The 13,826-nt window shown below is 42.2% G+C and overlaps 1 protein-coding gene across 1 annotated transcript; it reads right to left on the bottom strand.

The window, feature by feature from the left end:
- Nucleotides 1–6,991: 6,991 nt before the first annotated feature.
- Nucleotides 6,992–8,868, bottom strand: LOC111229405 (myeloid-associated differentiation marker-like protein 2). The gene is made up of 2 exons (XM_022755725.1): nucleotides 8,588–8,868; nucleotides 6,992–7,643 (listed from the first exon to the last, which is right to left on the bottom strand). The coding sequence occupies exons 1-2, from the start codon at nucleotides 8,866–8,868 to the stop codon at nucleotides 6,992–6,994; spliced, it is 933 nt and encodes a 310-aa protein (XP_022611446.1).
- Between the last annotated feature and the right edge of the window lie 4,958 nt (nucleotides 8,869–13,826).

The following is a 13,826-nucleotide window of genomic DNA, read 5'->3' as shown; positions in this document are numbered from 1 at the left end:
TTATTTTATAAGATTATACTTTTACTTACAGGAAACATTATATCACATCCCAACAAAAGAAATCTCCCACCAGAACGATCTGGGGCCATGTTCAGTGTTGATCATTTTGAATGCAAATGCATTGAGATTTGAACCTGAATCAAATCATTTCATGGGACCAGAAGTGGCTTGTGATATTTGAGGGAGCTGAATTTGAATGAAGGATTGTTATTCTAACAGGAGACTGTAGACGAGTGCTTTTTCCTCTCCCCCTCAGATTTGACAGAATCTGAAATAAAGCAGAGTTGGACAGCAAGTACACTAATGAGCCATGGCATTTGAATACAGTTTGGCTTCCTATCCCATGGTAGTTCTCCAATGCATATTCTCAACATTAGCCCTGAACTTGGCCTGTAACTGTCAGTTTGATGCTAAAATCTCCTCTCTGCACATGTTAATAGGACGGGCCCTCCTCTTGTCTATGTGCCTGCCTCTTCCTTTCATGTTTCTCATGCCATACCAGACTAAATTTACACTCCACAAGAGGTACTGTATGTCTCCTCTGAGGGACCACATTCCATTTATTTTCTCACAGTGCCGCTGGACAGGAATGCAGACTGAGGGATTGCGTATGCTCCTGTCTATATATAAAGCAGAATGCATGGCCTGAGGTTGAGCTCCAACAGCACCAGCTGTTAGGATACTCTTCCTCTTTAGTCAGCTGGGTAAAGTGATATATATCATCAGTTCATTCTCCACAGGTGTAGACATTTATTTTTGCGAGACCATTGCCAGGACTTTTAAAATACTTACATGATTAGAGTAAATATAATTTAATCGTTCAATTGTATGATCTATCGATTGGGTCAAATGCACATTCAAGGTCTTCTTCGCAGTGTACGGATATAATTTAGATGGATAAAAACCAAATTCCTCGATTCCTAACCTGTGAAATCAGTTGTGTAATGTCTGCTGTGGATCTGGAGGAGCGTTGTCAAATCTGACAATATTACCCTGATGATGTCATATTGATGTCATCAGGGTTATCCCGGCTTCAGCTTGAGACCTTTTTACAGAAGTCAGACAGTCCAAACTGGAAGTGTGAAATTTGAAAGAAATTGATGTTTCGGAGGCAATGGGGGTTTAATTTAAGATTGCTATCCAGTTGGATTATGGGACTTTTTTGGATCCAGTGTTTTGAGGGCTTGACCGACATGAGGGACTGAAAGTCAGGAAATATCAGTCTCTGCTGATTTAATTCTGACTTGAGTCCCTCTACCTGATAAAAGTGCAATATCAAATCTCTGGAATGCCCCTTTAATCTAATATATTTGCTTAAAAATATCAAATGTAAACATATTTAGTCCAGAAAAACATCAAAACCCATCATGAGTTATTTTCATGTGTGTAAATGCAAAATGTCCACTCATCCTCAAGTCAGTAAAAGCTCGTGGACACGACTTGTAGCTCCGCCCTGATTTTGCCTCATTTTTCTTTGTCAGAAGAAGAGGTCTGAAGTAAAGGATGGCAGGTTGTCTTGTCCCCTTGTGTGCTCTCTTATAATAAAACAGAAAATCTTAGGGAATTAGGGAACAATATGATGATTTATTCCCGACTGATGTTACAGAATGCAGCAGATGGAGTAGTGTAAGAGGAGGTATACGGCGCCGTGTCCCCTTCCCCTTGTTGCATCGGTTTGTGGAATAATTACCCACAAAACTGTTCTCCAAACCTAATCTCAAACAAGCTGAAAAATTTCACTGATGTATCCCTGCAACTCTGCGTCTCAGTCAGACACACACACACACACACACACACACACACACACACACACATACAAAGTCAATTTACCACTGCCTGCCTCTGTTCTATCTATCACTCAGACTCGGCATGTGTGCTGAGGCGTGACAACACTCATTCCCTCTTTCTTTTTTTGACAAAACCCTAAGAGGTTTATTAAAAATACCAGAACTCACAAATCTGTTTTTTTTTTGCCTTTTTTTTTTTTTTTTTTACACACAGCTCACAGCGACAAGCAGATCTAGGTGAAGCATTCACAACAATTTGTTGCTTTGCAGTGATTGGGGCCCAGAGGTGTGTTTTTGTGTCTCGGTGTGTAAGAACAAGAGAGCGATTGTGAAAATCCAAGAGAGAGGGAAAGAGTGAGAGAAGATGTGCATATTTAATATCACAGACAGAAAATCTTTCCCCAGTGTTCATACGTCTCCCTCCTGCAGCCTGAGACGAGAGTGAGCGGCAAAGACAGAATACAAAAGACATGACAGCAAAGAAGTTAATGCATCCAGTGTAGTGTCAGCTTTCAATTTTATGTCAAACTCAAAACTAATAAAGGATTTCCCACAGCATATCTCAAAACCTCACACACAAATCAGATTGAAAGTCCCAAAAGGACCTGCAGCAGGAGAGAAGCTGTGCAATAAGTAAGGCTTCTTCTGTATCCCTATTCTCAATTCAGCAGGTATTTAGTAGAGAGTGATGATGAAATGATGTGATTTAATCAAAGAATACAGACTTTCTTAACAATGTCCTTAACTCCATGATGGTGTTGAGGTAGCCAGAGAGGCCAGAGCTCTGACTAGGAGGTCACAGCAGGATATTTGTTGACTGTGCTCCTCTCCGATGGGTCACTGGTGTCCACCAACATGGTAACTAAGTACTAAAAGGTTGCCAGGCTGGTCATCTCTGTACTTTGACCTTCTAGTGGAAATTCATGTGAAGTGAGGCTGTGTGTGTCAACTGGAAACAAAATCCTCAGAGTAAACGATTGAACTTGCCTCACATTCTGCTCTAAATCTATTTATCAGCTTTTAGCTTTCAACAAGATACCAGCGTTGACTCGACTCAGACCTTTAAATGATGAGAAATCCTCAAAAGGGAAGAAATGTCTGAGTTCAACAATAAAATCTACATGGGTGTAGAATACCCATAAAGGAAAAACGTCAATCACTGGACCATAGAAAAAGACTCAAAAGACCAGTTTAGCATAATTCAGACAGGGTCACAAAATTTTCTATATTTTTTTTAAAGAGACAACAAAGTGTTAACTGAAGCTTTTTAGTTTAAGGTCATGCTGCATCTCTGCTAACCATGAAGTGTGAATGGCAGGTCATAAATTTGTCCAGTTTCAGAGGGAAGTGAAAAATCTTCAAGCTAATAAAGTTACACAAATCTCACTGTGTATTTTATTAATTTCCCTCGTGGATCAGGTGGCATCTCTGGTCCAAAGGGTCTGATAATGTTTAGGAAACAGATCTCTGGCTCCTTATCACACATGTCTAATAAACAGCAGGTCATAGATGGAAGTCACCATCAGTATACATTTTGTTTTCAATCAGAAAAAATGAAACTGATACACCACCTAAAATCATATAAAGCCATGCTAACAAAAGCCTAAAGCTCATTTTACATAATCTGGTGATAATCTGAACATAATTTAGGATTGTGGATTTATTACAATAAATACACTTGTATATCCACTGTTACCATGTAAATTCATGACGGTAAACAACATAAACTTTATAAACGGGTTCCACAAACAGTAATCGTATGAATATAGTTAACTGAATCAAATGAACTGTTTACTTACAGGTTCGTTTACAGGTGAGACTTGAGACTTGAGTTTTACACGTGTATTATATTACCAGATGTTTCCATTGTTTTATTCATCCCTGAAACTGTTCAACTTTAAACCCCTGGTTAGTTGTTCCACTTTGATCGTCACGAGTGCTTCCAAACTGAGCACCAACACTGTTTTGTATACAGTAGCTTCCTACAGGATGCCAGACTAGTAGAGCTGGCATAGATTCAGATCCTCTGGGACCAAAGACTCAGCCTTTGACAATGTTCCACACAAGATTTGGCAAAACAAGAGCCAAGAGCTACAGGGGAAAGCTGACATCAGCAACATGCGCCATCAGGGATTAGTCACGACAGAGAGCCAGCAGTCCCCTGTCCCTCCGCGGCCCCCCGGCTGGAGAATCAGGAAGGGTCGGTTATGATGGACACCTGTCGCAGCTCATCTCTGTCACAAGAGTTCATACACCGTGGGCTGTGTTGTATTTGTGTGTGCGCGTATGTGTGTGTGTGTGTGTGTGTGTGTGTGTGTGTGGAGACCCAGCTATGTTTAAGACAGAGGCCCGCAGGGAGTGAGAAGTAAAATGAGTGCCAAACGTGGAACAGCTGCTAAATGGGGATCTGCAGAGGAGCAGGGAGTACACAGGCCTTAATGGAGCTACAGATTGCTCTGTGGCAACACTGTCCGACACTTTCAGTAGGAGCTTTCTTTGGGCTCTGTCATATTCTACTGACGTTACATCTCACTCTGGAAATATTCGTCAGAAGAAGAGAAGAAGTGGAGCGAGTGCTGCCTCCAGAGGGCCTGTCAACAGGAATAATTCTGGAGGATTTATCAGAGGATCAAAATACTTTTAACAGCAAGGAACACACACAATATGTAAACATGTTACTTCAACAATACAAAGTAATTTATGACTGCAAAAAAATCACCATCAGTTTACATAAATCCTCATATAAACCACGGCTCATCTGCTTTTCCTGTTATTCACTTGTACTTAGTTTCTAATTTACAAAAACTGTCACAATGGTTAAAATCTCGAAGACACACAGTGACGTTTTCTCTGGTCTTAAGACAGATTTGGATACAAAAGCAACCAACTGGTGTTGGATTTGCTGTTGAGCACAGAGACAGTTTCGCTAGACGTATGCTGTGGCACAGTGGCTTCCCGAGGACTTAATATAATACATCCATAGCACTCACAGATGTGACAGGGGAATTCATTGATCCTGGATTAGAGAGATGAGATTCACTGAGGTGACCAAAGCAGAGAGGAGTGAAGGATGGAGAGGAAGAGGAGGAGGAGGTGACTGGTATGTTGTGTGAGGCAGAAATGGGGGCTGGGGGTTCTGCAGAGACAGAATTAAAGAGAGAGAATAATCAAGAGAAAGGGGGAACAAAGAGAGACTCAGCGGGTGAGATCCCTTCTTCTGTTTTATTCCTGTCAAAAATAACACTATAACACTGCTGACAGAGAAGGTGGCAGCCGGAGAGGCCTCTGTCTCTCCTTCTTCACCCCAGAGGCTGCAGGGATGACAGGGTAGAAAGACACACTGTCTAGCAAATTAATGACTGAGGACTAGTCTGAGCCCGAAGTTATAGACTGTGTATGATGATGTGTTGAACACATTAGACGTGAGGTAATGATGGAGAGGAAACGGGAGAAGCATATACAAGACACACTGTGAACCCAGCCCTGTATTAATCATCCACCTCCCTATTTCGGAGATCATTTAAGAATTACGTTTACAAATCTCCACCTATCATCCCTGAGGTTGTGTATTATGTGCACATAACGAAGCTGGTGTGGCACAAGCATTCAGAATGAATTACATTTTCTGGTATGTGTGCAGACTTAGATAAAATTTGAGCCCAACTCATCTGATCTTTGTTCAGCAGTTAAAGCTGCTAAATGCTTCACTATGTTCTGGTCTCTGACTTTGCTTGTTTATAATATATCACTTACCTCCTGCTATTGTCTTGTGTTTTGTTATATTTAATGTCTAATTGTACGTATTATATTATTACATTTATCTTTTTTATGTACTTGGCACTGTGATTTTGCAGGTTTTCTGTCTTTATACTGTCACTTTGCTGCTGTAACACTGCAGATTTCCCCACTGTGAGACAAATAAAGGAATATCTTATCTTATGTTTGGTGCTGGGCAGGTAGTGTACAGTCGATTTATGAGAGCCTGTTATATTAAAACAGCAACAATTTACAGCTATAGGCAAGAACTGATGCTGGTGTGAGCGCTGAGAAAAGTTGCTAAACAATGAGCTGAATGAAGCTAAAATGCTGAGAGCAATTGCAGAGACTGGTGATAATTCTCTGAAGGGTTCGTCACTATAGTAATTTTATACTAATAGGCAATGATACAATATGTGCACCGCTTGACGTAAAATCGGACTCCAACTTTGGAAAGCTGCTGCCAATCAAACTTCATAAGAAGATGCAATTCACATTATACATAGTCAGAATATATAGTTTATAGTAGCTTAATGTCAGTGTGTAAAAACATTTACTGTCTCAATACACTAGACTAGACAACACAGAAACCATCAAACCACACAGATCATTTTCATCTGCCGGTGTAAGTGTAGTAAAGTAAATAGTCTTGCGGCGTTAGATCTGTTAGTTAAGGACATATTTAGGGTCATATTGACCAACTCCAGTGACAGTCCTGGGTCGCACTGACCGTGTCCAAATTGTGCAACTGTGAACATTGTTGTGTTTTCAAACTAAAACTGCAGGTAGAAAGAGACGTGTGGTTTTTGAAATAGGTTTTATTTGTTATCATAGACTGAGGGAAACCGTTTCACAGAGAGACACGAGCCCTCTAAATGCTGTCTCACAGCTTAGATATGAATGCAGACAGCTCCTGTTTATTTTTGGCAGGCCGGGTAATGTCCGTCGATCGCTGGTGTGGGGTTTTCGGTTGACAAGGATACCACAGATTCCAGTGTCAGATTTGCTATTTATACTCAAGACGTTTTTTTTTTTTTTTGTATTATTTGAACAGAAATACAAGCAGCAAGTAAGTGTGTGTTGTGCCACGGGTCAAGAACAGTGGGAGTGTCCTGCTTCATGAGGATCTGGCTGTTCCCTGAATCTCTCAGAGGGCAGAGGGGTCCAGTTAAAGGGAAGGGGTGTCACATCAGTGGGGAGTGGCAGAGGGGTCGTAGTAGTAAAAACACAGAGTTCACATTCCACAGATTGAATTTGGGGTGTCTGCTGCCTCAGTGGTGTAACATGTGCACCACCAATGATGTTATGGGCCTCTTATTCATTTCTCCCCCTCTATCATTTCTGTGTCTTTCAATATCAAATAAATGCACTAACAAACTCATAAACTGTGAAATGAATAACTTAAAAACTGTCAAGCCAGTGACGCTAAATAAGGGTTCCATGTGGCGCTACACCCGAGAGTTAGTGGACAAATGTGAGGAGACGAATCGTAACCTCTGGGAGTAGATCAGGTCCGCCACATACAGTCCAAAGTTAACGAAAGAAAACACCGCAACTGCAACCTTGCTGTCCCACGGACACTTTCCCCGTGGACATGACGATGGTCTCCAGGGGGAGCCGTATTTCGTGTCAAAGCAGAACACCGGCCACACCACTGATGCACTCAGGTAGAGCAGAACTTCCAGGAGCGTGCACACCACCACGAAGCGGTCAAAGGGCATGCAGCGTACGGCTTTGGTCCGCCCACACACAGTCATCATGACCACCACTGCAGTCAGAGTGAAGCAGAAAGCATAGACGACAACGCAGTAGATTGTAGCAGCATAGCGGGAGTACTCGCTCCCATTGGCCAAAGCTCCAAAAATGATGCAGGCAACGAAGCCCTGAACCACTTTAAGGAGGCCGGAGACGGTGGCCATGTAGCCCACAACAGCCTGGCCTGGCCTGGCTCGGCACCAAGCCACTTCAGCTCCGTAGGCTAGAACACCCAGGATGGAGCAGACGGTGACAGCTATGCGAAAATTTCGGACATCGCAGCCGGCGTAGGGGCACTCAATCCGAACAAAGAAGAGTGGGTAGACCACAGAGGCTGTCACATACCTGCAGAAGACAGAAACACATGAGTGCAGATATGATGTAATCAAACCAGACTAGTTTCAGGTTATCCAGAATCATATGAAATATTATATAATTGACCTTTGAACTTTGACCCCCAAAATCTAATCAGTTCATCCTTGAATCCGAGTGAATGTTTGTGCTAAACTTGAAGAAGTTCCGTCAAGGCCATAAGGCGTTACTGAGATATCGAGTCCACGCCAATGGGACGGACGTCCGTATGTACCTTCATACAACCTGAAAACAATATATCTCCGGCTCTAGCTGTCACCGGTGTGGAGGCATAAAAAGATGCCGTGGAGTGTCATGGTGGGACACTGCAGGGCGTCTTTCAGAGCTGAGACAGTGAATAAATTACTAAAATTGCAGAGCATAAAACCAAAACAATGAGCCGAAAGGCACTAAAATGTTCTGCTGCGGAGTTGAATGATAATTCTCAGTTGGTCCATCACTAGGAGCAACCCTCTCACATCACATGTTATCATTTGTTCCACTGTCGAATATATTCATTATGCAGCAGCTTTAATTATTTTCTGGGCAGAGTATAATAAAGTTGCCCCTCTCTGACTGAGGACAACCAATGAAAATATGGTAGACACAGGTTTTGAACACTGTGAGGGTATTACTCAGAACTATGTCCGATTTTTGTAAACCTTTATAGATATTTTTTTAAATACGGTCATTGTAATCATCTCACTGTGGTGCTTTCCCTCAGTACTACTCCATTTATGGGGAACATTTACTGTAAGTGGAAAAGTCCTGATTAATAGATGATGATTAAAGATGAGTAAAAGTTCAGTGCGCTTTGTGTGTGTGTTAACTAATCTCCGAGGATGTGGTGAAAGTGAAAAGGTCTCCGCCTGTAACTTCACCCCCCCCCCCAACGACCCAAATGAGCATCATGATTTACACCTGAACACGTGACTTACATGAGTGTGGCGAAGGCAGCGCACGTGACCGTCAGGTTGTCCCAGGAGACGGGGAGGCAGCTGTAGAGACGAGTGGCGTCCAAAAAGAACACCACAACCGACATAGCAAAGCAGCAGCACCACGCTGCCATGCAGAACACACCCTGTGAACCACTGTATCCGGCGCTGTGGGTTACCATGGCAATCACAGCACAGCCCATAGCTAGCTGACAGAGGCGGGCTGCACCCAGAGGTGAGAAGAGTGCCTTCTTGTTGAGGTATGGACCACCCTGTGAATCCATGACTGGGCGCGTGTAGGAGAAGTCAAGAAGTCAGTGTACAGTGAGATCTTTAAGAGGTAAGTCCCTCAGGGCCGCAGGGAGATTTTGGATGTCCAGGAGTTACACAATAGAGGATGATGTGGAGTTTAAAGTCTAACCAGCTCGGGTTTCACGTCCTGTGATGTAATCCAGCGTCTTGACGACATCTACCAAACAAAAGCAAAAAGTATGAATTACTCTCATTGATCTAAAGAACTCATACATTTCAAAATTAGCATTGTGTGCTTTTACCTCACTTCTCCTATGAAGCAGCTTCTCTCAGCCTCTGCCTCTCTGTGATCTCGTCACTCACTTCTAGTTTTGCTTTGCACTCCTTCAGATAAAGTCACAAGACTTTTGTGGTCCTGGAAAACACTGCCGCCTCCACAGTCAGATCTTCAATCATAAATAAATGTCTTTGCCTCTCTGCTCAAACGATGTTGAAACTCCTCGATGAACATGTGGGAGAATATCTGGATGCTCAGGTGCTTTGAGGCGTTCTTGATATCTGGTGTGGGTAGGTGGGCACTGGGGTTTTCAGTGCAGTGTCAACAGCAGGGTCACCCTCCTCTCTCTCTGCTGTGTTTATAGACTTGGTGGGGACTTTCTGAAACTCTATTTCTGTGTGGTTGAATCAGAGCACGTAACAAAGTATGTTAAACACAGGGAAAGATCCCTCTGCAAGATCTTCTGTGAGAGCTCAAGCTGCTCGGCTAGGCGCACACACTCACCTGTCAGCTGAGAGATCACACTGACTCATCGTTCACAAATATCCAGACTCAGTGCTGTGCAGCCAGCAAGCCAGGAAAGATGCGTTCAAACTCCAGTCGGACTGTAGTTTTGTTAAAGTAGGTTACTGTCTCATAGATGAGAACTAGTAGATCTGTCCAGGATGTTTTGTCCAGAAGATGTTAGTCGAGGTGAGTCTTCCGGGAAATACCTCCAACGAAGCCACATCAGAACCCGCTCCGGTCCAACCTTCAACTGAAATGATCCAGGATCAGGATCTCCTCATCAATCTTCACCGCTCATTTAAACAGATACGTTTGGTTTGTATCTGTTGCTCTACACACACGTATAGTGTGAATCCATGTGGCCACACGGGCCAACGACACCATCAGCTCTCACTCAAATATCAACTCTCATCCTCATACTCTCTCTGTCACACACTCCTTCTCACACACTTTCTCCTTCAGTGTCCCTCCCTGTGCTGTGAGGAGGGGGTGCTGCTGGTCCGTCAGACCAGAATGGAAGTTATTTAGGGTTGGGCCATCACCACGAGCGTTGGAGGGATGAGTACATGTGCTTGGGTGTGGAGTCCAAGCATGCAGACACATTACAGACCCTGTGGAATGAGGTGAGATGAATGACCCCGTGCTTTCAAGACAAGCAGTCTGTATAAGACAGACTGGCTGCACAGATCGTAGTTCCTCTTTTCATCACCATTCAAAGACTTTTTAGGTTTTCCAATGTTGCATCGATCCTGCTACCTCCACATGCTGAAGAGTGTAGTTTCCCTCTTTAAGCAACACAAGAGCCAGTAATTCCTGCACAAGCAGGCCTCTCATCTATGGAGCCCTAAAGTGTTCAATATTAGGGCTGCACGATATGCAACAAAAATATCATGTTGTGATTATTTTGGCAGATATTGCGATTGAGATATGAGTCATGACTTCAGCTGGAATGATCGTTTTTGCCTTTCATTTTCAATGAAAATTTTTAGAAATCATGATCATGTGATTTTTGTCGGGGCTTGTACCAAACAATCATGTTCCTTTAGCTGTGGAGAATATGATTTTGTAGGCCGGGGCAATTTGGATATTGCACTTGGCCATATTACGATGACTGATTATATTTCGATTGATTGTGCAGCCCTTTTTAATATCAAATAAATTAATAAGACATTATGAAATAAATAATCATGCAAATAAATATGTAACAATCTTCAACCAAGGAATTCAAAAAAGGAGTTCAAAAAATCAAAGTATTTGAAAGCCGGCAAGAGAAGTCAGCCAGCGTAGCAAACGATACAGACACGGAGAGGCAAAAAGTCAGGAAAATCACACACAAGGAGAACTCAACAAGAAATAGGGGCGAAACTGGAAACTTCACTAACTGGAAGTGCAAAGATAATCTGGCAGCTGACAGGTGGAGAGACTGGACTATATATATACATACAGAGGATTAGCTGGCTGATGAGACAAAGGTGACACAGAAATTAACTACTAAGCGCGTTGCTATGTTCAGCAGCTTGTTGCAAACTTTGTCTCTGTCTGCTGTTTGGTGCTGGGCAGCCAGTGTACAGTGGATTTATCAAAGCTTTCTTCAGTGAAAACAGCTGCCCGCTACGCTGCAGCTGGAGGGGAGGATGATGATGGTGGAGTTTATCGGCCAAACCAAACCAGTGATCTAAAATGGGCTAAAAGGCTCCATTGAGTTGAGGGCAAGAAGGTGAGTGATAAATTCATTTTGATTGACTGATTTAAAGAAAGTTAATCCTTAACTCCCCTGACTGTTTAAATTTTACCTTTTGGCCCCATTTTTCATTATTAACTGATATCCCCTTGATTATAAAGGCAAGTGTTATGATGTTGTACCTGGTACCTGTAAACCCTGTACACCCTCACATGACATCAGTTATACCTCATTCACTTCATTTGGGTGTCATGTTTCAGCAGCAGGGATTTCCACAATAGTCAGCTCTTAGCTCCACGTCCATGTTAATTGTCCTCCTACTGTTCACATGAACAGTGAGCAGGCCTCTGCTCTTTGGTTTAATATCATATCTGTCCTCCGGTCTCTGTCTCCACCTGCAGGTACAGTTTAAATCTAAAAATGTTCAGAACAGCTGCATCCAAATAATGTCACAAGGGTGTCATGTAGTCACACGATGTGATCTATGACTAATGAAAGTACAAGGTCTGCACTGTATGTATGCTCTAATATTTTAAAAAGAAATACTTTTACAAACAAACAAATAAATAAATAAGTAAATGTGGAAATATATAAATCGATTAGTAAATAAAAAGGGAAAAACATAAATGTATATGTAACCACTAGTTATTATGAGATGGGTTAGATTCCAATAAAATAGTAATACACCAATATCTAAAATCTTAGTAAAACACAGCGACTGCTCTGAGCAATAACATTTGTTTTAATCACAGAATAGAGAAAAGACAACACTCATGTGAGAGTAGGCTTTATAACAAAGCAAGGCCTTTAAAATAAAACAAACTATCTCAAAATGCCCCTTTGTTCAAAGCTCTGTTTGATTCACACATTAAAATAAAAAAAAACTAAATAATCACACTTCTATAGCCGGGTATTTAAATTCCTGAGTTCAATCCATAATCCTTTTTTAGTCCTTATTCATTTTCTCTTCAGTTGTTTAGTTCAGTTCGGTTCGGTCAAGTCAAAAGTTGTTTTTTCAGGTAGTCAACTAAGAGTCTTTTTTTTTTCTTTTTAGTTCAGTTAGGGCGCCCTATCTTTCTCTTGTATTTCATCTTATCTGGAATCCGAGTGAAGAAGCTGGTGCGTCCAAATCCACAGAGTCGCTCCTCGACTCCTCCATGTCACCACAGTGGTGGTCAGGTGACCTCCTGCTCCCTGAAACTCCTTCAGAAGTCATATCAAACATTTTAACTTCAGTTAATGTCAGTCTTTTTTATAGTATGCAGATTAATGCCAATATCTCATGGTTATCTTCTAAATAAATCTGACTACTTCTTCTGCCACTGACATAATCCCTCGTAAAATGTGTAGTTTTCACACTTTTTGTTTTTTGTACAGATAAAACATGTTAATCAGCCAGCTTTATAGGTCCTAGAAGTCTGTCTGTCTATCTGTCTGTCTACTACTCACAGCCCTAACTCCTCCTCATTTGTCCTTGGTCCAGCAGCCACCAGGGAGCGTCATTGTTGCAAAGCAGCAGCACTGCAGCTAAAAACACACCGAGGCTCCATGTGCTGACAGCACAGCTTTTCATTGCAGCCTCCCAACATCCAACTTTATGTAGAAAGCAAACTAGCAACTATGAGCAGCGACTGACTTTTGAATATTTTGACACCAAGTAAAAAACAGTTTGGAGACAGGAATAATTGACAACTGTGAGTTAACCTTTCCTCACTAACACACATCCAACACAAACTCTATAAATGGCCTGTGTAAGTGCCCATCGCTTTATTTGGCATCAAAGGCTCCAGGGGCAGTTGGAAGTAATTAATTTGCAAGAGGGAGACAGAGAGTGTGTGTGTGTGTGTGTGTGTGTGTGTGTGTGTGTGTGTGTGACAAGTGGATGGAATGTACTCCTCCCTCATACTCCCACCACACACACACACACTGCTCCCCTCTGTGTTCGGCCTCTTTTTGAAGTTCCTCCTGCAGCTAAAAGAGTGAATGAGGGGGCAGCTGGGGAGAGAGCTGAGGAACGTGTTCAGAGTGAGCGCCTGATGGTGACAACATGTGAAAATATGGCAGCATGCTGCTTGTTTACTGTTACCTGTAGACGGTCAGATAAGTCAGGGCATGTGAGAGTCAGAGGCAGCGTGAATTAGTGTTATCATGAGGTCTGTCCTGTTGGATCAAAGCTGTGGACTCCATGGATCCAGGAAGGCACCTGAAAAATGTCGAGCAACTCTTTAACTTTCCCTCTCACTCACACACACACACAGTAACTCTAACACATATACATATATCTGTGAATAGATAAAGGAGTTGTGACTGTTTCTCAATAGCCATCATGTTTAAAGTGCTCAGAAAAACTGAAGAATTTGAACATCATCTTCTGCTGATGCATATTGTCATTTGTAATTTGATTGAAAGCTTTCACAGCAGCTACTAAATTCACCTTGAGGTGAGTTTGTTTTATCAAATGGAAGAGTCATTTTAAACTTCAATACAAGACAAAGTAAGGCCAACTTTACTACAACAATCTTTAT

Source organism: Seriola dumerili, unplaced genomic scaffold (assembly GCF_002260705.1).
Source record: "Seriola dumerili isolate Sdu_G_001 unplaced genomic scaffold, Sdu_1.0 BDQW01000230.1, whole genome shotgun sequence".
Classification (NCBI taxonomy): domain Eukaryota; kingdom Metazoa; phylum Chordata; class Actinopteri; order Carangiformes; family Carangidae; genus Seriola; species Seriola dumerili.
This window is presented reverse-complemented; position numbering and strand designations above follow the sequence as displayed.